At 42.2% G+C, this 24,049-nt stretch overlaps 1 protein-coding gene across 1 annotated transcript in view; it reads left to right on the top strand.

Annotated features, from left to right (window-relative positions):
* MSH3 (mutS homolog 3) overlaps positions 1–24,049 on the top strand; it is a 95,259-nt gene that overhangs the window by 36,201 nt on the left and 35,009 nt on the right. Inside the window, exons 10-13 of the mRNA XM_071455147.1 lie at positions 374–488; positions 6,766–6,850; positions 7,423–7,532; positions 18,258–18,390. Coding sequence (XP_071311248.1) covers positions 374–488; positions 6,766–6,850; positions 7,423–7,532; positions 18,258–18,390 — 443 coding nt within the window. The remainder of the gene's footprint in view (positions 1–373; positions 489–6,765; positions 6,851–7,422; positions 7,533–18,257; positions 18,391–24,049) is intronic.

Below are 24,049 nucleotides of genomic sequence, written 5' to 3'. Positions count from 1 at the left end.
TTTTCCTGTTGCTGCAGCTGGAACAGGCACTGTAGAAGAGCGCTGTGCACAAAAATGAAGATGTCAGAATTCCATTCTTAGTTTGTATATTTAGAAGTTTGTTATGCCAACAGTTAGTAATTTTTTATGAAGAAAAACTCATGAGTCAAATGTTTTCTTTCATCATGTGTTTACACTGTTGCAATGTGTCTGCATTATTTGGAATTAGAAGTGTTATTTTGGAGCCTTGCTTTATGTTGATTTATAGATGTCATAAAACACTGTATATACATGACAGATTTCTATTAGAATAAATTGAAAAGCAGATCATCCTTTTTCTACACAGTGGATTAACCAGAAAATAAACGTTTAACAAGAAAATTTTTTTTTTCAGGTCCTCAAAACCTATCTGTAATACTAAGCTTGGATAAGCCTGTTATTTGCTCTCTGGCAGCAGTAATTACATATCTCAAAGAATTTAATTTGGAAAAGATGCTTTACAATCCAGGGTAAGTTTCCTTATATAAATTTCCAATTCAAAGCACCACTTCTTGCAAGTTTTAGCAGAGAGTGTCCCTGATTGTAATGAAAAACTTGCTAGTGATAAACATAGTCTTTGTAAAAATTACACCTTCCATTTGATTTCCTAATCAGAACTCAAAGAATCGAGTGGTTCCTTTGAGTGGTGTTTGAGGAGAACCTTTATGAAGTTTGTGTAGACATTACTGTCAGTGATGTGAATGAGCCTGTACTGCTGCCAGGTGATACTGAAAACAAACAAGGTGCAAAAACTGGTAGATACTAGGGAAAAGATTTTAAAGTTTGCTGGTATCAGCTGTTGCATCTCAACCTCAGTTTTATTGTGTAACCAAAATGTGGGGCTTTTCTGGGCAGCTTTAAAAAAAATAAATTGCTGTTGCAACGTAGCTTTGCAGATGTCATTGCAGTTTGCCAGCAGTGTGTAAATAATGTTTTCTTTCTGTAGCTCTGGAGGCAGGTATAAGGTCTGTGTTGTAATGATCAGGCAGTCTGTTTCAGTTGCTGAATGGAGTTACCAGTTTTAGGGAAAACTGTTTAACACATCCTGGCTTTCTGAAAAGTCCCTTGGCTGGACTCAGGGGTAAGCAGGAGTGGGGAGGAGGGTCATGGCAAAAGCTGTTGCTAGAGCACCACCATTTGTGCAAAGCTTCTGCAAAACCACACTGACATGGATGTAACCTTGTCACCTCTTAAGCAGTCCCAACACTTCGGTTTATTAGATATGCTGAGATGAGTATTCAAGATTTGTGACAGGCTTATGCAGGTGGAATCAAATGAAAAAGGAAAGATGTCACTGTTAAAGCTTCTCTTATCCTGTCTTGCATGAGTATAAATCATTGCTGTCCTACCTGGCTTAGCTTTGGAAATATCGTTGAGGCTTATTAAATAAAATAGCTTTATCTGTCTTGGATCCTGTACAAAATATTCCCCCAGTTGTCTCAGTATTCCTCTGCCCCATAAGTATGCAGGATTTAATAAAGTCAGTCTGGCTGCAGAGTGGGAACTTAGAAATATGTCATGTCATTTGTAGATCATTCACATGTTGTGTGGGATTCTGAGAGTTTGAAGCCCAGTTTTGAAGGGCTCCCTGCATGACCAGTTTAGGTTACCAGCTGCATTTAACACATCGACTGCAGGTGCCAGCTTTACACACTGCTTAAACACTCTCCCAGGTGTCCACCACGATATTTGGAAACGATATATGTGTTCTGAATTTTGGGATGGATTTCTTTCCCTAAGTTACCCTTCCCTCCAGGATGTACTTGAACGTTATCAACAGGTTTGATGTGCTTATAGAGCTGATGGGGAAAGAGTTCCTGTGGCATCTTCCCTGCTGATCCATCAAGGGGTGTGCTGATCTGGGGTGCCCCTGCACTGTGCTGTGCCTGCTTTTCTTCTTTGGCTGCTTTTAAAAAAAAAAAAATTGTTTTTTTAATATGCTGGCTTAGGTGGAGAAATCTTGTAGAACTTTTGAGGAAGAAAATGAATTTCAAGGAAATGCCATTTCATGGTCAGCTCGTGGGTCACTGCTGTCACAGTGCCCTGTGTGCAATCACACAGGAGGTGAATGTTCTTTCAGCTGGAGAAAATGTGAAATCCATCTTTTATGTAGAAGTAATTCTCTAGCAGAGGACAAATATAATTACGTGGAGGCTTATGTAGCAGCAGTCAGTCACATATCAAGTACATTATAGACTGGGAAGGAAAAGCACAAAATCTTAGCATTGGCATTTGCCTGCTGAAGGTTGCTCTAATGGATTTCTGGGGACTGTATGAGTATCTGAGGGAAAAGGCAAAGAAATACTTAATACTTTGGTGAAGTTCTGTGAAGAAATAAAATAACATTTCTTGAGATAACTTTTGCTCAGGAGCTTGGATTCTGCTATGTTTGTTTCTAAAGCCTTTGTGCTCCAACTACCCAAGTTCCACTTGCTGCTTGTAGTGTGTCATGGGGATCAACAAACTGAGCCAAATATTCAGAAAAACTCAACTTCAATATTTTTTCCTAATCCCAGTGAAATACTGTCTAAATATTGAACAGTGAGAGACTTCTAAGCAAATAATGTCAGGCTCATTAATGTCCTGAATTAGGAAAGAGAGGAGAATTAACTTCCATTGCATTGTCAAGGAACCTGAAATTCCTAGAAGAATTCAGGTCAGTGAGCATATAGGGGTGAGTCAGAGAGCACGAAGTGGGAGTTGTGAGGTGGTTTTCAGTTTGTTAATGTGTCACAGGTCTGGATGAAGAACACCCATTTGATAGGAAGAATGACAGAAAAATCCATTTCACCTCTGTACCTTCTTTGGACAAACACTCTTCTCCCAGCTGAAAAAAAAAGTTTCCATTTCAGTTTAGTAGGAAGAGTCATAAGTTACCATGTGAGTCAAGGAATTGGTGGGGTGAAGCAGGTTTTGCTCTCATATTTCGATGAAGCTTTTAAATCTACTTTTAAGATCCTAAAACAAGCAAAACATGACAAAGAAATAATGATTTCTGCCACAGCAGGACCCCAAGCTTGGCTTGGTTGCTTTAGACTTCCAGCAGCAAGTAAAAATACATTTAATACTAAATGGTAAAAGTTTCTGTTAATCAGTGTGTTCTAATACATTTACATATGGAGAGACCTTTATTAAAGGCTTTTGTCAAGCCCAAGTTAGTACACATGTAGGAGGGATTTTCAAGCACATTTGAGTACCCAATTTTGTTTGAAAAAATCATCATTGGCATAGCAGTTACTGAGGAAATGTGTCGTGGTGTGTTTCAATTTTACCTCTGTGTTTTTCAGCATATTGGATATGGAGGAGAGAGACTTTTGTAGACAGTGGTTTGTAAGTTTTGAACAGTGATGGATGAACTTCAAGAAATCATACACAAAACAAAAAGGGATTCAGATCAAAAGTTCTAGCCCTGTGGAAATACTCACTAATGAGTTTAAACCTGGTTAATTAAACACAAAACATGGTCTTGAGCTTGTCATCCTTTGCTACACAGATTGTGGTAAATGTCTTTGGTATGGAACCTAAGGAAAATTAGTCCTTCTGAAAAATGGAGAGACTTGTTTTTGCTTCTTAAAGCTTTTAGGGATTCCTGCATTTATTGTCTGTGTAAGTTTATTCAGTGGTTTATTCACCGCTAGAGATCTCAAAGACAAAGACCCTGGAGCTCTGTAAAAGGTAATTGAGCAAAGAAAATCTTTTGCTTTCAGGGTGCCTTGCAGCTTCACTCAGAAGCATTAGAGATTTGGAAAATTAAAGTAGTTGAAAGTTCCCGATCTAAATAACATGCATTCACTTAGGCTGAGATACCGAGTATGAAATTACACGTATTATCTCCTGTGGAGAAAATAAGGGATACACATAGCACATTAAAACCACCTTTTACTGCAAGCTTCTCGAGAGGCAAAATCACTGAATCCCAGACTGGCTGGGATCAGAAGGGGCTTTCAAGCTTCTCCAGTGCCACCCCTGCCATGGCAGGGACACCTCCCAGTGTCCCCAGTGTCCAGCCTGGCCTTGGGCACTGCCAGGGATGCAGGGGCAGCCCACCCTGCCAGGGAACAGTTCCTTCATGAAACTGAATCGCTCCTACCTTAGTTTAAGGCTGTTCCCCCTTGTCCTAACTGCCTGTGTAGAAAGTTGCTCTACTCTTTTTTTATAAACGCCTTAAGTACTGAAAAAATGACAGAGATGATCCGGTTTCTCCAGTTACAATAATAACTGAAGTCTGGGGATGTGCTGAATCAGAACAGTAACCTTTTCATACTCATCATCGTGTGGTCCTGCTCTGAAAAAGTAATTTTATGGGCAGGAACCTCATTCTCATGAGCGTTCCCTGTAAGATTCCTAAATCTCCCTGGAAGCTTCTGTTTGTTTACTCTTTTCCTTCCTCTAAGCCCAGAGAGGACTTGACCCTGCCTTGCCACGCTCCTGTTATGGACTTCCCAGCTGTGTCCATTGTTTTCCATGGGGTTTTGTGCTGCTGGGGTGCTCGGAGAGTTGCAGAGAGTTGTGCTTTGAAGCTGGGGGTCACAGTGTCACCTGCAGGAGGAGTTTTGGCCCCGTGGTGCTGTCCAGGTGATTTCTGGAAGGTCAGCAGTGCAGGGAGGGCTGGCAGCAGCGCACCAGCACCTCACACCAGGCTTCTGCTGAGACCTCTGCTGCAAGACCAGCCCTGACTTAATGGTTACCCACAACCTTCTCCTGCCATTTGGTCCCTAAATACCTTATAAAGAAAGTGTTTGGTTTTTTTTTTTTTTTTCACATTTTTATCAAGTTCTGATCCCAAGCTGAGGGAAGATGAGTGGGTGGAAGCAAAACATGTTCTGTGCTGTGACATGTGGAATTGTTGGTTGGGCATATCCTGCAGTTGATCTTGGCTGTTACTCATGTACTCTAAACTCTCAATTACCACGATTAATAGCAGAGTGAGGTAACTCAGATAAAGAAAACACCTGGGTAACGTGAGACACACATAATTTATGCTGTGGAAACAACTTCAGCTTGTCTGATCTGCAAGAACTGTAAATACTCTGTGAAAGAAGAGTAAATCCACTGTGCAGTGGAGCAGAGTGAATTGTCTTCAGGCGCTCCTGAGCAGCCCTGCTGTGAGCAGAGTGTGTCCTGTGCTAGCTGCTCTAAAGCCAGGAGAGCTGTGGCAGCACCAGGACCAGGAAAATCCACAATCCTCAGGCTCTGGTGTGACAGGAGCATCCTCCTGGCTTTGGAGAGCAGGTGGGAGGGCTTGGCTCTCTGCCAGCTGGGTTTAAGAGACCAGAGGCTGGGCCAGTGGCAGACTGGGAAATTGCATTGGTCCTGGGTGCAGAAAGGTGCCTTTGGAGCAGCAGATGGGATTTGTTGTTTTATGCAGGGAGTGGGAGCCAGGCAGAAATCATTCCTAATTAATTTTTGCCAGCGTCAGCAGTTGTGACTGAGGAAAATAAAAAGAAGTATTGTTTTGTTGCTTACAATGTTGTGTAATTTGGAAAGTGTTGCTGGTTTTGCCTCCAGTGTTTTCTTTTGCTGGTCAACTTCCTTGGTTTCTGAAATAGCACACAAAGCAGAATAATTATGACTATGGGTACAGTTCTGAGTCAGCTGTACTTCCAAGCTGTCATTAAACTTCTTGAGGGCCCTCAGTTGAATCTGCTTTTTTTACAATTCTGTGGAAAATACTTCTAATTTGACCCATTATTTAGGAAAAAATTTGGTAGCAGGCCCAAGCACCTGCATATGACATAAATATATAAGATTAGTCTCTGAATATTTCATATTTCTGAAAGTTTTGGTTTTTAGTGTAGCAGCAATGCAGCTGTGTGTCTAAGAGGAAAAGGTAGGGCAATCAAGTACTTTTCCAGAGGGTTTAAAATTGAATGCACTGAAAAACTTTCTGTGGGTCAAAAAAGTCAAGAAAACTGTTTTAAATCTTGCCCAGCAAGTGGTTCTGCTTAGTCTAGGACAGGGAAGAGTGTCCTAGATTCTGTGCAAAGGGCAGTCAGCAGGATGATTAACCCAGACAATCATGACTTGATTTGTCAGAAGCATTTAGGGAGGATATTGCACTTCACAGTCCTGACTACCGAGTGTGTGCCTGAGACTGAAATGATTGTCAGGCCTAATGTGACTGCACAGCTAATACCAGCATTTTATTAATGGTGATTCTAAAGCAACACAGCCTTTGGGTTGGCCTCATCCAGTTCTGCTAAGGAGTATCAAAAAGTCAGGTAATTTTGGTTATTTCATATTAAACCAAAATAAAATATTTTCAGTTTCCCCTGTTTCTGTTTTCCTACATAATGGCACTTGCAGGCTGTTAAAATCTGCAGCAGTAATGGCAAAAAATATGTCTTTTGATACAATATTTTGATGATGAGTTGTGTCAAAAATTTGTTCCATTCTTGAAGTATTAATTGTTAGTCCTGTCAGTGCTAAATTGTAAACTGAATAAATTAACCACTTAGTGGAAAAGGGTTAGATAATAGGAGGGCTGGATTTTATTCAGAGCTTTGTCAGAATCATTGTAGGAAATGGGGAAGTGAGTCTGAAATTTTATTTTCCCAAGCAGAAAGTTAAAAGAAGTTACTAGTGTTCAGTTCTTTAATTTGTTTGAAGAGATTTTAATTTCTTGCTTGACTTTTAAGAATTTATGCGTGAAGCTGTTGAATTCTCTAATGTGAAACACCTGAGAGTGTTTTAGTGTTCTGCCCATGCCCAAATTTAAGATAAAACATCTGAAATTCCTCTCCCCAGCAATTTCAAACGGTTGTCCAGTGAAACTGAATACATGACAATTAATGGGACAACAATGAAAAATCTTGAAATTTTACAGAATCAGGTAAGGACAAATGTAACATTTTTTAATAAATGCTGAGATTTTCACAGCTGTTTGACTTACTTTTCCCAATGAAGTTCATCAGATTTGGCAATCTGACCCATAAGTCTTAAATTGTTTCAAATGGGATCAGACTGAAGGGAGATAACATTTTCAGAAGCATAAATGAAGTTACTCTGTAGTAGCTTTTAGTATGAGTTAGTAACTGTGCTGCACTTTGACTAACAAAGAACTTTCCTGAAAATTAATTTCTTCAGCAACTGCAGTTATGTCTGCAAGTAGAGCTTGTTTTTGTGCTCCTCCTCAGAGCTTTATGCACAGACTTATTTTAACTGTTTATTTTTGTCCTGGTAATTTCCTAAAAACCATTTTCTAGCCAAAGGAAAAGCATACTTAAGTATTTTACTACTGTTGGAGGTTGTTCATGTAAGGCATTGGTGATGAATGAAATTGATAATGAACGTACAGTTGCCATGCCTTAAAGCCCAAGCACAATGTTTTGAATAATGTGAAGGTCCTCCCCCTGCAAAACTGACAGGCCAGGTGAAAATAATTAAGTTATTTTGTTATTTCAGACTGACATGAAAACAAAAGGAAGCCTGCTCTGGGTGCTGGATCACACTAAAACTTCGTTTGGACGTCGAAGGTTGAAGAAATGGGTGACCCAGCCCCTGCTGAAACTGAGGTGAGGTGGTTCCTTGTGCTGGGCTCAACCTCTGTTTTCTGCTTGTGATACTGAGAATGCTAAATGATTTTGTTTGTCCAGAATACCTGGGATCCACAGCAGAGTCTGCTCAGCAAATGGCACAGTAGCAGTGATGGGTGTTACATTGAGGTTTGCAGGAGTCAAACCACTCTTGTGGGCTCAGATAAAAAGTAATGGGTTTGGACCAAGTTAGAAGTTCCTCTGCAGGAATCAGAGTGGGCACCATTCTGATTCTGTGCCCTTTTTCAGACAATGAATGAGGATTGGAGCTTTTGTTCCTAAACTTGTCAATTAATGCTGGATGTCTTCCTTGCCTCACAAGTATTTACATTTAATGTGTTTAATTTCTTCTGAAGTAGCTGTGGGTAGTTTTGTTTTCCCTGTATATGATGTATTGCAGAGGAGAGGATTCCTTTTTATTAATGTTATTAGTCCTGAAAGGTGATGATTATTTGGCCACTCCAGTGTTTTGACCTGTGGTTGATTTATCAGTGCTTTAGAAATGCTGTGTTTTGTAGCAGTACCATGCTGGTTCTCACTTATCTCAGTTTTGAAATGGACTCCATCTTTACTGATTTCTCTGGGCAGACTCGATTTGAGTGCTGTGGTTGAATGTGTGGTAAATGGCAGTGTTGGGTCCATGGGCTGCATTTGCCCACAGTTTGAGTTTTTGGATCCATTCATTTGAGTATGTGTTTCCTGAGCATTGTCAATGTAGAGTTCATTGAAGCTGTCACTTTGCTCCCTTCACTTGTAGCATACAGGAGATGATATTTTGACTTGGTTATCCACAGTATTTTTCCCCTCTGTTTTACTGTTGAAAATAAATTAAGCAGTTTTAATGTTCATTACTTTCTGACAGGTTTAAATAGTGAGATATGCCATTGTTTTAGCATCTTGCTGTTGTTGGTAATTTACAACTGTTTCTTCAGAAGCATTTTTTTTCCTTGACCAAATCTAGTATGGTAAAGCACTATACTGCTGCAGCATCACTGCTTAATTTTCTTATTAGCCTTTTTCTAATAAGTTAATTTCAGTGGCCCTTTTCTAAAATTTAAAAAAAATTCTTCAGATAATAGCTTTCATGCATCTTTCCCACTTCCAAAGGCTTTTGGTGTAACCATCCTAAACAGCATGGGAGTTAACCAGGCCATTGTGTCATGAAAAGCATTTAGGTGGAATTTCAGGGCTGCTTTGCAGGGATGAATGTAAATAAACCAGTTTTTATTCCCCTCCCTGCCCTGGAGACATGCCGGGTGTGTGTGTGCAGCTGTCAGTGGAGGGAGCCAGAGCACTGAGGATGGCCCTGGGCAGGAGCTGGCTGGGCTCCTCCCGGGGCTGGCCACACCGAGTGACCACAGCGAGTGACCACAGCGAGTGACCACAGCGAGTGACCACACCCGTGGGGCAGCAGCAGCAGCTCAGCCACCCCTCCACAGGGGAATGGAGCTCCTCCTGCCACCCAGCACAGCAGGCAGAAACTGCTTCCCCAGCACTCCAGGCCCTCTTTGTTAACCAATATATTTGGTTTAAATTCTCCCTTGTCTCAGTGCAGAACCAGCCTCACAGGTTTGTAGTTTTGTTTCCTCCTCTTAGCTCTCTCTCCTTCCTCCTTCTGCTTGGCATTTTCAGGCTGCTTTGGCTGGAGGTGATGGTGCTCCAGCCACTACTTGAGGCTAAAAAAGCTGTTTTGCTCTGTGTACTTCTCCCTTTCTGACTCTCAAGTTGTAATTTTACATAGTTAGTGCATCAGGCATCTGGCAATATTGTTCCCAGTAATGCACACAAATACACTCAGAGAACATTCCGTAATTGCAATTCACCTGTGCCTCCTGGAGTGACATTCTCAGAGGAAGTAAGGCTCCTGTACTGCATCTTTTCCAGTCAGTGAGTAGGTGTATCAAGAAGCGAGAGGGTGTAATTACTGCTTTATACATTAGAGTTGAAAATCACTTGGGATGATGACTAAATTTCCTGTGAAGAAACCATACATTAGGGTGAATAAAGATGGAATGTGTACAGACTCATTTGGGCAAACTTGAAGATGCTCTCTAAATCATCAGTGATGCAATACATGTAGAGACAAGATGTACACATTTGGGAAAAAAAAGAAATGGCAGAAAAAAGTTTAACCAAGAGGTCTGTAGTGTCAGTAGTCACAGTTACTCACCGGGGTACACAAAGATAATGAGATCAGAGTGCATCAGTCTCTAGCAACTGAGGTTTTCAGGAGGAATGGGGAAGGTTGTTTTTCTGCAGAAGTGAGGTATTTGTGGGTTATAGAAGTGTTGTCTTACCTCTGAAGTCCAAGTTCCATGGAGTGCCTTTCTCACCTGGTGTCTGTAGGTGGAAGGGAAGGGGACGATGGTCTGGAGGGTTTGTGGGAGAGGGAAGGCTGCTGTCCCCACTCAGGCAATGGGGTGCCAGCAGGAAAGGGACCAGAGCAGCCAGGGGGCTCAGGACAGCTCTCAGCACCCAGGGTTGTGTGCAGTGCTGGAATCTGAAATGCAGGGAGCTCTCAGAACTTTGGGTCTGTAAGCCAAAGCTTAGAATGAAACCCAGGGTTTGATCTGAGACCTTGGGAAAGGCTCCCAAACTCAGGTGCTAGAAGTGAGAATGTGGATTTGTAGTTTAAAGCAGAGACACATTGACCTAAGTAAAGGAAAGTTCAGAGCTTTGAAGTTTAAGATACAGAAAAGATAAAAGTAGTTACAGAGGTAAACAAGGAGTTTAGAATGCAGTGCTGTAGGTTTGTAGGTCATAACATGATTGGCTAAGGAAGCTTACACTGTAGCATGAGTCCAAAATATTTAAGAATTTATTCAAAAGCATAAATATCCTTGTTGGCAGTGTCTTATTGGTCAATAAATCCTTAAAAGCTCTTGTAACTGAGGGTCTTGTGACCTTCTGAGCCATGTAGTGAGGATGTGAGCAGCATTCACCTTTCCTGCCCATGTAAAAGATAAGAAAAATAAACCACATCATCATAAACAATTCAAAGATCCCATCTCAAATTCTTTCCAAAACTCCCCACAAGTGAATTATCACAGTGCCACAGTTACAAATAGTTTCTTTCCTAGTGGGAAATAGATCTCAGAGCCCTTGAGGCTGATATCAAAGTCACGGCTTCTTCAGTACCTGCATGAGGAGGAGAAAGATAAGGGTCCCATGGGCCTGGCTGAGCAGACCCAGCTCTGGTTTTAATCTCTTGTTGTGTTGTTTATTTTGGACGTTGTCCTGTACAGACACTGCCCTGCAGATGACCAATCTGAAACCTGACCTCTGCAGAATGTGTCCTTCCCTGTCTCTGTACTGTCCATGGTTACCCGCTGCCTCCCTCATTCCTTTCCAGAATCTTCTTTACCTTTCCCTCCTTGCCCAGGTGTCAGGAGTGCTGATTGCCCATCTGCAGTGCAAATAAACAAATAAACACTGCAGCTTTCCCTGGCTGAGCGTTAATTTGTGTCTGTGCCTTGCTCAGATGTTGATTCTTGCACAATTTCTTGGAAATCTGCTTTTTGGATGTATCAAATACACAGCCTTGTCAAGGTTGGCTGGAGTTGAACAAGAGGAGGGATTTCTGGTGCCAGGGAAGAGGGAGAGATCTTGCTGTGGAACTGGGGAGAACCTGGCTGCTCTTGGCCTCTGCTGCAAAAGTGCTTCCTTTGAGTTAAAAGCATTTCCAGTGCAAAATCTAAAAAGCTTAGGGGTGTGTGTGAGATAAACTGGAAAGGTGTGAGATGTGGACAAATGAGTTTGCACAGTAATCTCTCTCTTTGGGGTCTTCTCCACAGGTTTTTGAGGATTTCCATGATTAAAGTAGTTCAAGCAGACTGAGTGACCCACAAATGCCTGGATTGTATTTCTTTAATATTCCTTTGTCTCTGTTGGATCTTTGGTGTTGCATATGATGTGCCTGCATTTATTTGTAGCCTAGATCACCTGATCTTTTTTTAGTTAAAGTTGATGTTTAAGAAAGGAGAAAAGGAGTAAATTGTCAAGAAAGGAGAAAATTGCATCTGTTTGGACAGTTGCCAAAAACATGTCAACCTTTGCTTTGTGCTTCAGAGAAACCAAAATTTTAATTACCTCTCAAGAACTGTATTTCTGTTTTTTCCCCTGGGATTTCAGTATACTTTGTCCCCTGTTTCTTCCAGTTCTGGACAAGATGATGCTTTTACAATACTAAAGCCTTGTAGGATGGTATTGATAATTACTTTTAGTCTGAATGTGCTTTGTCCACAGGAGCTCAGAATGACTGGCAATGTAGCAAATTCAGAACTGCACAGTTCAGGACTACAGACAGTTCCTGATGTACTCCTGAAGAAGAGGAAGTGTAAATTGGCATTACTAGTGCAACATGACTTGGTTGGAGGATACATACTGTAGAACTGGGAAGAGAAGGGTCCCCTTACAGTGAGATTGGCAATCACCTGTGTTTTGTAATATAAAATAATGTCTTGTTCTGCATCTTCTCACTTTGAATGTATTGAGTGCTGCTTTATTTATACTCCTATACACAAAGTATAAATCTGAAGGAAAGTCTTTCAGGTTTGTCCTTGTTCTCGTAATTAAAATATCAGGGCAGTTAAACAAAGTGTCTAAATGTCCTTGTCCCATCTTTATTTTGGAGTTAAACTGGTTCCCATTTGATACCATCTTCATTCAGAGCAGGATTAGAAGATATATTTTTTTTCCCCAGCAGTTATTTATGAATAAAATCCACTGATCCTACAGCAGGGGCCAAATTTTCCTCCTAAGAATAACAATTTTATAGAATCAGTGCCAGTATAAAATGCACAAATGCAGGTTACAGCATATGCCTGAGATCTCAAAATTGTTGTAGGAAAGAAAAAGATTGCAGCATCATCACTTGTATTGATTCATTTTTGCTTAGCTGTGTTTTGGTCCCTTTGCTGTGTCTAATTCCTTATAAATGGAGCAATCAGGCATTCATTCATGTTGGCTAAAGTAGCTAATTGTTCCCTTTTTAGGCACAAATAGCTGAAATACGTTGTGTATGAACATAAACAAAAGTGTTTGATTGCCATTTGCATATTTTGGACATTCTTTTAACAGATGTGAAGCTAAAGTTTAGGGTGCTTATGTACTGCTGCTCAGTATGTGAGATCTATTCAAGGAGATTGTCCTCTCCTGTTGGACCTCTCTGGAGACATCAGGAGTTTTGGGAGTAAATTACTTAAAAAGCAAGTGAACACATCCAGAAGGATGCTTATTTTTTTTAGGTTTCACTTAAATTTCACTGCACTATTTATAGCTACTCTTGTTTGTACTATTTCATTGGTGCAAATGGATAAAATTCCAGGGGTCACAGCAAAATTTAACAAATTCCTTCCATAACTGAGCCAGTTTCTAGCTCATCCAGCACTTAGGCAGAAAGGCAGAGGTAAGGGGGGCATCCCAGAGCACCCAGGATGGGCAGGGGCTCATGAAGGGAAGGATGCAGGGTCCACAGAAGGGCACAAATCTTCATTACTAATTAGTAATCTTCATGAGTAATCTTCTGTGACCGTGTTCACAGGGGTCCCAGGGTGAGGGAAGAGATGAGGATCTGACTCCATGTTTCACAAGGCTGATTTATTATTTTATGATATATATTACATTAAAACTATACGAAAAGAATAGAAGAAAGGATTTCATCAGAAGGCTGGCTAAGAATAGAAAAACAAAGAATGATAACAAAGGTTTGTGGCTCGGCTCTCTGTCTGAGCCAGCTGGGCTGTGATTGGCCATTAATTAGAAACGTCCAACATGAGCCCAACCCCAGATGCACCTGTTGCATTCCACAGCAGCAGATAACCATTGGGTACATTTTGTTCCTGAGGCCTCTCAGCTTCTCAGGAGGGAAAATCCTAAGGGAAGGATTTTTCATAAAATGTGTCTGTGACAATCTTCATTACACACTTGTCAGGGAAACTGGTCTGTGAGTCCTGAGTGGGATGTGAGCGCACAGCAGTGGGTTTGACCAGAGTGGAGAGAGAGCGAGGTGGGTGAGAGGTGGGGAGAGGAGCAAAGGCAGAGAGGGGTCACTGATGCTCCTGTCCTGAGTTCCCACGCAGCAGGTGGGGTGTCTGGGCCCTGGGGTGTCACACCTGGGCCCTCCTGCCTGCAGGGACCTGCTCGTGGTGACATCTCCTGCCTTGCAGAGCAGCTCCTGGCTCTCTGTGCCAAGCAGGTGAGGGAGGCAGAGTGCTCAGACCTGTCTGGACAGGGCTCCAGGGCTGTGGGGTGGTGCTGACCCTGCTGCTGTGCTCTGCTGGGCTCCTGTTTGTCCTGGAAAAGGGCATCCCTGCCCCTGCTCCAGCCTCAGCAGCCCTGGCTGGCTCTGCAGACTGTGCCTGTCACTGCCACCCCTGGCTGGCCCCCTGGGCTTTATCTGCTTGTTCTTTGGGAGTGTTAGGAAAATCCACCCACAAACAGCAGAGGTTTATGTCCAGAAAGGAGACAGAGGAGTCCTTTACTTTATTCCAATCAAGGCAGAGGCCATGGGCCATTCCCCTGGGGTCTCTCCCATTTTTGGAGGATGCAGCCTCCTTTTTATCCCAATTTCCCAGCCACATTTCCCTTCTCTCTTTCCCCATTTCTGAGGGACTTGAGAGGTTCAGACTTCCCAGAACACCTGATCCCAAAGATTTCCCTCTAATGTACAACCCTGCCTTTTCATTTTTAATTCTTATGGAATTCAGGGGTTTTTCTTCCCCATTTTTCTTTCATATCTCAATGTCTAATTTAATTTCTCAGCAAACCTAAAGTTTATTTGTAAAGGCAAATCTCTTTTTCCATTCACCAATCAGTGGAATCCTTCCCATTGTTTCTTTTCTCTCCCAGTGCTGGATTCATCCACCAGCAGACCCACAGCCTGTCTGTACAGACAAATCCACTGTTCCTCTCAGAAGGACATCCTGAGCTTATGGACTGCACAGTGGTAATTCTACCTGGCCTTTGGTGACATTAATTGCCTGTATGAAAGGGAGTGCTCTCAAGCACTGGGCACTCTGTACAATTTAACGTGGTCTTTAACTTGATCAGCTCATCCAAAGTCTTCCTGTCAGCTGTGGTCTGAGGGGAGGTCAGGAAAAGCCCCATAACACATAATAATAAGTGAGCAATTTAAATGGTACATTTTCATTCTTTACAGTGCTGCAGTTAGGAGGCTGTTAGGCTTTGATTTAGATTCCATAGTCCATGGAAAGCAATGTTTGTTGTTTCATACCCTAATTACAGTTTTTTAAGGGGTTGAATTCCTGTGACTGACAGTTCTGCACATCACTGGTGTCCTAGAATGGATTTAATAAAATAATCCTAATTGTGTACACTGTGTTTGAGTTATGTCCTTAGCATGATCAATGAATTCATACTGTGTGCATTTAGCATAGGTTAAGAGATTTCTGATAAATTTATATTAATTTACCTTGTATTTAAATCATACCTTACATGAGTGAAAATGTCCTTAGTTCTTATACAGCAGTTACATTATCAATTTCACTTTCTTGAAATGTAAAGATATATTATCACATCTAAAAATGCCAGGTTTGTTTTGCTGCAGGAGAGACCAGCAGATCTCTGTTACCACACCAGCAATCCTGTTTAGGCTGCTCAGATGTTAATTCAGTGCAGTGCTTTCGTGTCTGCAGCCTTCTGCTTTGTCAAAATAATTTTTAGTTCAGGATTCAAACATCTTCTTCGCATTTTCTAATTTTCTGTATTGTTCACTATTTGGCAGCAGAATAATGCAGGGGAGTATCTCATTATTTCACTTTAAGTAGTTCTTTTAAATGACTGCAATAACAATTCTGCCGTTAGATTTTGTTATGTTTAAATACAATGAAAAGTGATTTTAGTATTGTATTAATGATGCTATTCTTAGATGGAGGGTATGGCAGAAGTAAGAGTATTGCTTTTAGTCAACTGAATTATGTTACGTTATTCCGCAGAAGATTGCTTGGAAAATTGGATAAAGCTCAGACTGCTGACATGGTTTATACAGATGAGAAAGAACAGGCTAATATTGCACCTCAGTGCAGCATGAAGTAGTAGCCAGTTCAGCTGGCTGTTGGGTTTCTTTGCATAATGTTAGATCCAGGTTTTCTGGTGGTGGAATTCTTTTCCAGACCACTCAGAGGTTGGCAGCCCCAAACTGTGCAGTGCAGAACAAATTCCTTCTGAGATGGCTCAGCAACTGCTCAGTGCAATACATATATTTATACACTGGCTCTCAATAAAATGTTTGTTAATTTAAATATTTATATATTAAATATCTAAATATTTGACATTTAAAAGCATACTTTGAAATTCATCATCTGTTTTTATGGTATCTCATCCAGTCCTTCCTTCCTGATGGGTATATGGTGTTTTAGGCAATTCTTAGCTGTACTTTCTGAATTTTGAAATAGGAATCCCAGTGGGATTTCTTTACAGGTGGAAAAAAATGGGTCACTTGGTACTGAATGCCATTTTCCTGACCCTTTCTTATTTGTGGGATTAAAGCAGAAAACCTGTGTGGATGCTTAGTTTTAGATTACTGGAGCTCCACTAACACAGCCATATGTGAGGATGATTAAAGTGCAGATTAAGCTTTGGAGGGATGAGTTTTTCAAATATCTGCATCTATTTTACATATTACTGCCAGTTTCCAGTTTCCAGTTGGCCACATAGTAATAATGCTGTTTAAATTAACTAACAGAGTTCTGCTGCTTACAGTGCCTCTAATAATGAAAAATAAAGGTTTTTATCTTCTTTAAGGTACATCTGTGTATAATTTAACAGTTCAGTACTCCCTCATGTGGAGGAGAGGTGTTCCAGGGTTTCATGTACAGCACACATCAGTAATTCTCCATGAAAATGGGATTGTGCGTGGTGACACTGACCCTGCAGAAAGTCACTGCAGTGCCACCATGATATTTTCTGAAAAATCCTCTTTGCTCAGGATCTTCTCCTGGGAAGCTGAGAAGCCTCAGAAAAGAATGTAAGCAATAATGATCTGGTTGCTTCAGAATGTGGTCTGGACATTGTTTACCAACAGGTGCATGTTTGATTGGTTCCATGTGAATTGTTTTAATTTAACGACCAATCACCATCAGCTGTGTTGGACTCTCTGAGTCAGTCGTGAGCTTTCGTTATCATTCTTGTTGAGCCTTCTGATGTATCCTTTCTCTTTCTTTAGTGTAGAGTAGAATAGAACAGTTCAGCCTTCAGAGAACACGGAGTCAGATTCTCATCTCTCACCTCGTCCTGGGGAGCCCACAACACCACAGTGCAGCTGTTTGGTGGCGTTGTGTGCTCGGGGTGCTCTGTGGCTCTGCCACTGGTGCCAGCCCTGCTCAGGCTCCTCCCTGTGACCCTGCTGTCAGTGGCAGCTGCTTCCCAGGTGCCTGGCTGCCCACAGGAATGGGGGAGATTTGTAAAATGTGCTGTTAGATTTGTGTTTAGCTGAGAGCACGCCCAGGCATGATTTCCCCTTTCACATGAAGTGCAATAAAATTTCAAGGACTCTCAGATTCAGCTGTCTTCAGGGCCAGGGGTCTCTGGCTGCTGGACTTTTGTAATGTCTGCAACCTCTGGAGGTGCCTGATTTCTTTGATTTCCTCATGGACGCTATTTATGAGCAGACACACTGGCAGCTGGCCTGAAACCTCTGCAGTAAAAGCCACGGGCAAGGCAGGCAGTCTTCCAAAAATGTTAAATTTGGATTGCATCCTTAGTTCCCATCCCTCAGTGCTGGCTGAGCTCTGAGCATCTCGCTGGTCCCTGGGATCGTGGGCTGGGCTGCTTTTGCACACGCTTGTCTGGGATGTGGAGTGTGTGCATCAAGGGACTGATTTCTCCTTGAACTGCCTGGGTGGGTGGGCTTTGGGTACACCCGTGGACCCCCACCCTCAGTACCTCTCTAAGAAGCAGCAGGAAGGGAATTTGGTTGCACAGAAAGCAGAAATGGAGTTACCTCTGCAATCTGCAGCCAGTCCGTGGATATGTTGGAAGGATACAGTGGAGACTCTGTGAAAACTTGGGTGAAATTTGGTGATGGTTGTCCATTTCTGCAGCCCTTTGCTTTGCTTTTAAGAAAATGATTGTAAGGAACCTGCCAAGAGCTATGGAATCACGTCTTCTCATTAAAAAAGTGTTTCCTCACTTCAGGAGGGTGTTTCTGTGACTTCAGTCCTGAAATAGGGAGATAAATGTTACAGGTTTTAGCAAAAAAAAAAAAAAAAGTAGAAAAACCAATGCAATGCTGATCCAGGTAATTACCAGTCACTAGTCAGGGTCAGACAGGGGGGCAAAATGGTGAGGTTGTAATTGTACAACCTGCTGGGGTGAAGTGTGGTACTTGGGGTGCAGTGTGAGCTCCAAACCCTCTGCCCATCCTCCTGCACTGTCTGTGCATGTGGGGTGCAATACTCAGGTTCAGTGCTGCTGCCACCAGGAACACCAGTGCAGAATTGGGCACTGAGGTGTCTTGTGAGCACAGACAGGGCAGAATGAGCCCATGGCCAGGATCTGGCTTGCATTTGGAATGAAATCCCAAGATTCTCTGCATTCCTCAGTTCTTCTGCTACTCGTGAGGATGTGGCATTAGTCAAAGACTGAAACAAATCAACCCAAAGCAAACCACAGGAAGAGGTTCACTGCCTCCCCCTTCCCCTCAGAGAAACACAAGTTTTAATTATTGATCTTCTTCTTTTGCAGTGAAATAAATGCCCGGCTTGATGCTGTGTCTGAAATTCTGCTGTCGGAATCCAGCGTGTTTGGTCAGATTCAAAATCTTCTTTGTAAGCTGCCAGATTTAGAGAGAGGCCTCTGCAGTGTTTTCCACAAGAAGGTACACCCATCATTACACTAATTGATTGTTTTCTGAGCAGCATCATTCTGTCTTAGTGTGCTTCCATTGGATTTGCATGTTTGTTTAAAAATGTTTTCTACTTAGCAGGACTGAGGCTGACCTATTAAAGGGATGTGAGTTTATAAAAATCAGATGTGGTGAAATCTTGCTTTGTGATCAGTGATGTGCTGATAGAAGAAATGTCTGGGTAGGGTTCTGAAGCACATGCTTTGGACTGCTAATGGTAACAGGCAAATATGTGCAGTACTCATGATTTAGTGTCTGGATGGTGCAATAGACCCCTTCTGCCTTGAACTGGTGTTTGCCTTTTAAACCAAAGCTTTGCATTCCATATGCTTATCTAAAATCACACGTGCAAGTGGAACCACTTGGCTGCTGCCAGCTTCTTTGCAGATGAATGTTGGTTTGCTTGTGAATTCTCCAATTTGGACCTCAGGTCCACGTTTTAATAAGAGTCACTTATGAGAGATGAGGCACTGACAGTTCTTAGTTGAAGCACAATAATGTGCCAGTGGCACCTGTGGAGTACATCATGTTCTTTCATTTCACTGCTCTACTTAGAGGTTTTGACAGTTTTTTTTTCAGTAAAGGAATAGGTGGGTAGAATGAGAGCAAAGTTGAAATTTTTTGGATGGTACAGCATAACGTTTTCCTGTGTATGAAAAACTGAAACCCAGTTTTTATACAATTTTGCAAGACCTGCAGTGTTTGGCTCTTGGAAGGGCTTGTGTGTTTCAGGGAATGGATACAGACATCCAGCCATAAGGAAGGTTGTGAAAAGAGGAGTGTGCACCACTTCACCCATCCTCTGAAGTGTACCACATTCACATGATAAAATTGTTGGGTTTCTTCGTCCAAACAACTGCCCAGGAATTAGATAATTCACTTTTTAATGGTTTAACTCCTTTCAGGTTTCATACACAGTGCTGCTTCTAGGAATATATCTGCATTTCACAATATCCTGGAACTGCTCTGCTGCTGCCCCTGTGGGGTTTTTGCTTTGGTTTGGTTTTGTTTTATTTTCTCTATGTACTTATGTCTTCAGATGTCCCTCCCTGCTGTAGAGCTGCTATCCTTTCTCAGCTTTCAGCTCACTTTGAGGTGGAGCCATGCAGAGACCCTGGATTTTCGTGTGGTTTTTGGGATGAGGTGACAATGCAGATTGCCTGAACAACAGCCACTGCAGCATGAAGATGGGTTTAGTGAGTCAGATGTTGGGAAAAAGCTGCAGGAGAGGAGAAATGCTCCAGCAGACTCCCTAAAAAGAGTAAATGAGGGGGGAAGCTCTAAGTGCACACTTCTAATGTGATGGATTTGCTTCCCCTGGTAAAAGCCTGGGTTGTGCAGAGCACTCTGGAGAGCACCTGAAGCAGTGAAGACCTGTAGGGCTTTGAGGAGATGGCAGTGTCCCTGAGAGACAGGGTCTGTTCCCAATGAAGAATCAAAGCAAACTCTGGGGAGCTGATTCTGAAGCATGGCTGGTGAATGTGGAGCCTGGAGAGAGGTCCCAGCAAAGCAGATATGTATCCAAGAACATGGGGTGGCTGGGTTTCATGGATTTCTTTGTGTTCCCCCCCCAGAGAATGCTGCCATTTCAGTTCCTACTACAGAACCCTTTCCAGCTCTGTTAATTCCAGATGTCCCACATGCTCAGAGTGAGGTAGAGTGCCATTTCATTCCATCAAGGGATCCCAGACTCCGAGTGGAACACTCTGATGGCTTCACCAAAGGAATGTGCTTGTTAGTTCAGTGTCACCTGCAGGAAAAATGGGTTAATGTGACAAGCATTTCATCCTCCAGGCCCTTTATACTTCAGTGAAGTCATTATTTGAGGAGGTGTGCTGTACAGGGAGATTCTGAAGTGTACAGAGATGGCTGGGGTGTCTCAGTCATTTCAAACATTATTTGTAATGTTTTTTACATTCAGGTAAGCCACTGCAGGAATTGTGTTGTGCACAGGCCTGTGCACCAGTAACCTCTGGAGAAGACAGAAGGAAATGAAGGCAGAGCAATGGTCTGCAAGGCAAAGCATCCTGATGGGAAGGCTTGTGGTCAAGGACATCACTGTCTGTGTTCCTGGTCTGAATTACTCCTTTTTTTTTTTTTTTTCTGAAAGCCTCCTAATAAGTTGTATCTGATAGCATAATTCAGGTTGGGAATTGTTAACCTGGCCCTTCATGAGTTCCCATGGCCTCAAACCACCAAATCCAGAATCTCCAAACCACCAGAATCAATCCACTGTATGTGACTTACCCCAGGTACGGCCCCTCTGGAATTAGAACAGTGTTTTTACACTGGGAATGAGGTGTTGCCTTGGGGGTCACAGTTCAGCTGTGATTTTGTCCCAGCCTGGAGGAGGGCTGAGGGAGTGCTTAAGGAGGCAAGAGCAGCATTGCAGTAGCCATGGAGAGAGGAGTTGCTCCACTGGACTGGTTGGTGTTCTCAGTTTGTGCAGGTCCAGCCCTTGACGCCTCGCCAGGCAGGAATGCTCTCCACTCCCCACTTCCCTCCCTGTGGGAGAAGGAGGGTGGCTGGAGATGCAATGGGTGAACACTTCTGGGCAGCACTCAGAGCCTGACTGCAGAGGAATCTGAGAGACAGGGAATTTTGAATTTTGGCATTGAGTTTTGTCTCAGCTGGAGCAGAGTCACCTTAGTGGCCGAGGTGGTGCTCAGAGGAGAATCACCAAATCACCCAGCAGAGTTTGCACCACAGGCATTTCCTTCTGGCATCAGTGGGAACTACAAGTGGCAGAACCCTCCTTTTTATTGCCTCAGTTGAAGTGGAGACTTTTATTGCCTTGGAGTGTGGCAAAAGAGGGTCAGTGATGGATGTTTGAGCAGGTTTTACAGCCAGGACAGAGTAAACATGCCATTTGCACTTTTAGAAATGTGTCCTGCAGGGCCAACCTGATGTTTCTTGCTGTTTTCATGCCTGTGTTTTCAGAGTGTTTCAGAAGATAAATATTTACACAGGCTCAGCCATAAGTGTTTATCTTATTTGTACCCTTCACTCAATAAACATTTGTTTTCCAACTAAAACAAACACAGTCACCAAAGAAATTATCATAACAATTGGCCATTAGATGTACAAAACTGATTAAAGGGGAGCTTTTTACCTAAGGAGGGAGGGCAGTAATCAAACCTTACTGTGGTATTTTCAGGGTCCCCTGTGGCAGGAAGGAAATGATGAATCTGACTCCATGTTCTTAGAAGGCTAATTTATTATTTTATGGTACTATATTATATTAGAGAATGCTATACTGAACTATACTAAAGAGTAGAGAAAGGATACTCACAGAATGCTTAACAAGATAATAATGAAAAACTCGTGGCTCTCCAGAGTCCAACACAGCTGGCTGTGGTTGGTCATTAAGTTAAAACAATTCAGCAGAATCCAATGAAACACTCACCTGTTGGATAAACAATCTCCAACCACATTCCAAAGCAGCAAAACACAGGAGAAGCAAATAAAATTGTTTTTCTTTTTCTTCTCAGCTTCCCAGCAGAAGAAATCCTGGGCAAGGGGATTTTTCCAGAAAATATGACAGTGACATGACTTCAGCTTAAACATACCTTGAATTTTTACTTTTTCTTTTTCTTACTAGGGTGATATCATGCACATCTTGCTTATACTACACTTTTAATCTTTTAAAGAGTCTGCATCACAGATATTTTTAGGTTTGCAGTGCTAAATGCTGATTTGAGCAAACTGTTCCCCGTTAAGCTGATTAATATAAAGTCATAACAAGGGGACTTAATAATCTTAAAATTAAATACCTCATTTCTCCCAAACCAAAGTCTGCTCCCTATGCTAAAGAGATAAAGGTGGGAATTACAATTTGAAAGGAATGATAAATGTATATTGCATTTAGACACCCATATATTTTTAAATTTGAAATCTTTTAACTTGGAGTTAAAAGTGTTTAGTGGCTGTTGGCTGTGGGTCTCTGTTGGAAACAATTTCAGTAATGCAAACAGGGCTGAATTGCTGTCAGTGTTGCTGAGAGGGTGTTAGATCTCTGTGATCTTTCCTGCATCCATTTTTGGGACAGTTTGATAAACTGCTGGTTGAAGCTATTGTTTGGCATCACTGTCAACTCTGAGGTTATTTCTCCAGTGCCAGAGAAGTTGTGGCTATCATTGCTGTCCTCTCAAAAGCAGGCTTCAAAAATAGCATTGGATCAGCTCGTGAGACTCTTCTGTGAATTCAAGACAGTTAATCCTGCTTCATGTAAACAATTTTTACTGTATTTTAAAAGCTTCTAATTTATAACACAGTGTGTATCTTTGTGAGGTTACCTAGGATTTGAATGGAATCAGTCCCACTGCAATGGAGCCCAGATTGCCAGAGTTATTTGAACGTGTCTGTTCCAAGTTATCTGTTTGCTTAGTGAATGATTTCTGCAGGGGAGACATTAAATTTCACATGCAAAGTCCTGCAGTGTTCCTAGCATGGAGCCACAAGTGATTAAAGGGGGAACAGGAGCCCTGAATAAGCACAGAAGAGCTGTGTTCACCCCATTGTTGGGGACACTGTTCAGCAAGGCTGTTTGCAGTAAAACACAGTGCATTTGCCTTTCTCCAAAGGTTCTGTAGTCACAGAACCAAGTGGGTTTTAACTCATTGGGTGACTCTGACCGTGTCCTGTGGGCCTTCCGAGTTGCTGTGAGGAACTGCAGAGTGTTTATTAACCATCTTCTGACAAACCTCATAACTTTAAGGGTTGTTTTAGGTGCCCTGAAATGCAGCTTCCTCCTCTTAGTGAAGCCTGAGCTTCAGCAGCCTCACCAGCCTCGTTGCAGACAGCTCAGCCAGGTGCTCCCACCTGCACCACCACCATCTCCCTTTCCCAGCACTCCTGCAGGTGTGCACTGATCAGGGCCCTTTATCTCCTTCCTTAGAAAAAGAACAGCTAAAGCCCCCACGCTGATGAGCTCCCCCAGGGGCTGATGTGTTTCTGGGTGTGCACATCTGCTCCTTCTCCTGTGCTGTGCATCATCACCCTGCTGCTCCTGGGCACGCTCTGGAGAAGCCTGGCAGGATTTTATCCCTCATCCCCGTGGGTGTGGGTGGGGAAGGCGATGCACTCAGTCACAAAGTGTTTTATTTGACTTGGAGTCCAAGCTGGGATTTATCATCTGTTTACAGGTTCAGGCCTTTCCTCTGTGCTTTGACTTCAAACACTGTTGGCATATTTACTCCTTTGTTATTTTGTTTAATTTTGTTATAAGATAGAGGCAGTAAGTCCCAGATTATCAGAAAGATGATGATAAATTGCAGCCAGTGCAGAGGAAACCCAAAATTTTCATGAGGAAGAATAATGGATCATTTATGAAGCAGACTAAAAGACCTTTTTATTTTTTTGTTAAATTGATGATTAAAGGAGAACAGAAGGCTTTGAGGTGCTTGAAGGGTGTTAACAGCAAAGAAACACTGCAGTTAGTGTAATACAAAGGAGTACAACTGGAGATATTTGGAATAATTTAATGGAAAGGAAAATTGTGCTGTCTGATAACACTTTTACATGATGATCATTGCTGCATTATGGGTTAGTGGTAAGCACACAAATATATAGGCCTGATAGCAGGCAGAAAGAAAATAACACAGAAAAACTGGAGCATTTGCAGGGAAACCTC

The sequence above is a fragment of the Agelaius tricolor genome, unplaced genomic scaffold, assembly GCF_023055355.1.
Source record: "Agelaius tricolor isolate 1412-34295 unplaced genomic scaffold, bAgeTri1.0.p SCAF_44, whole genome shotgun sequence".
Classification (NCBI taxonomy): domain Eukaryota; kingdom Metazoa; phylum Chordata; class Aves; order Passeriformes; family Icteridae; genus Agelaius; species Agelaius tricolor.
Note: the sequence above shows the minus strand (reverse complement) of the source record. Positions and strands in the feature narration are given on the sequence as shown.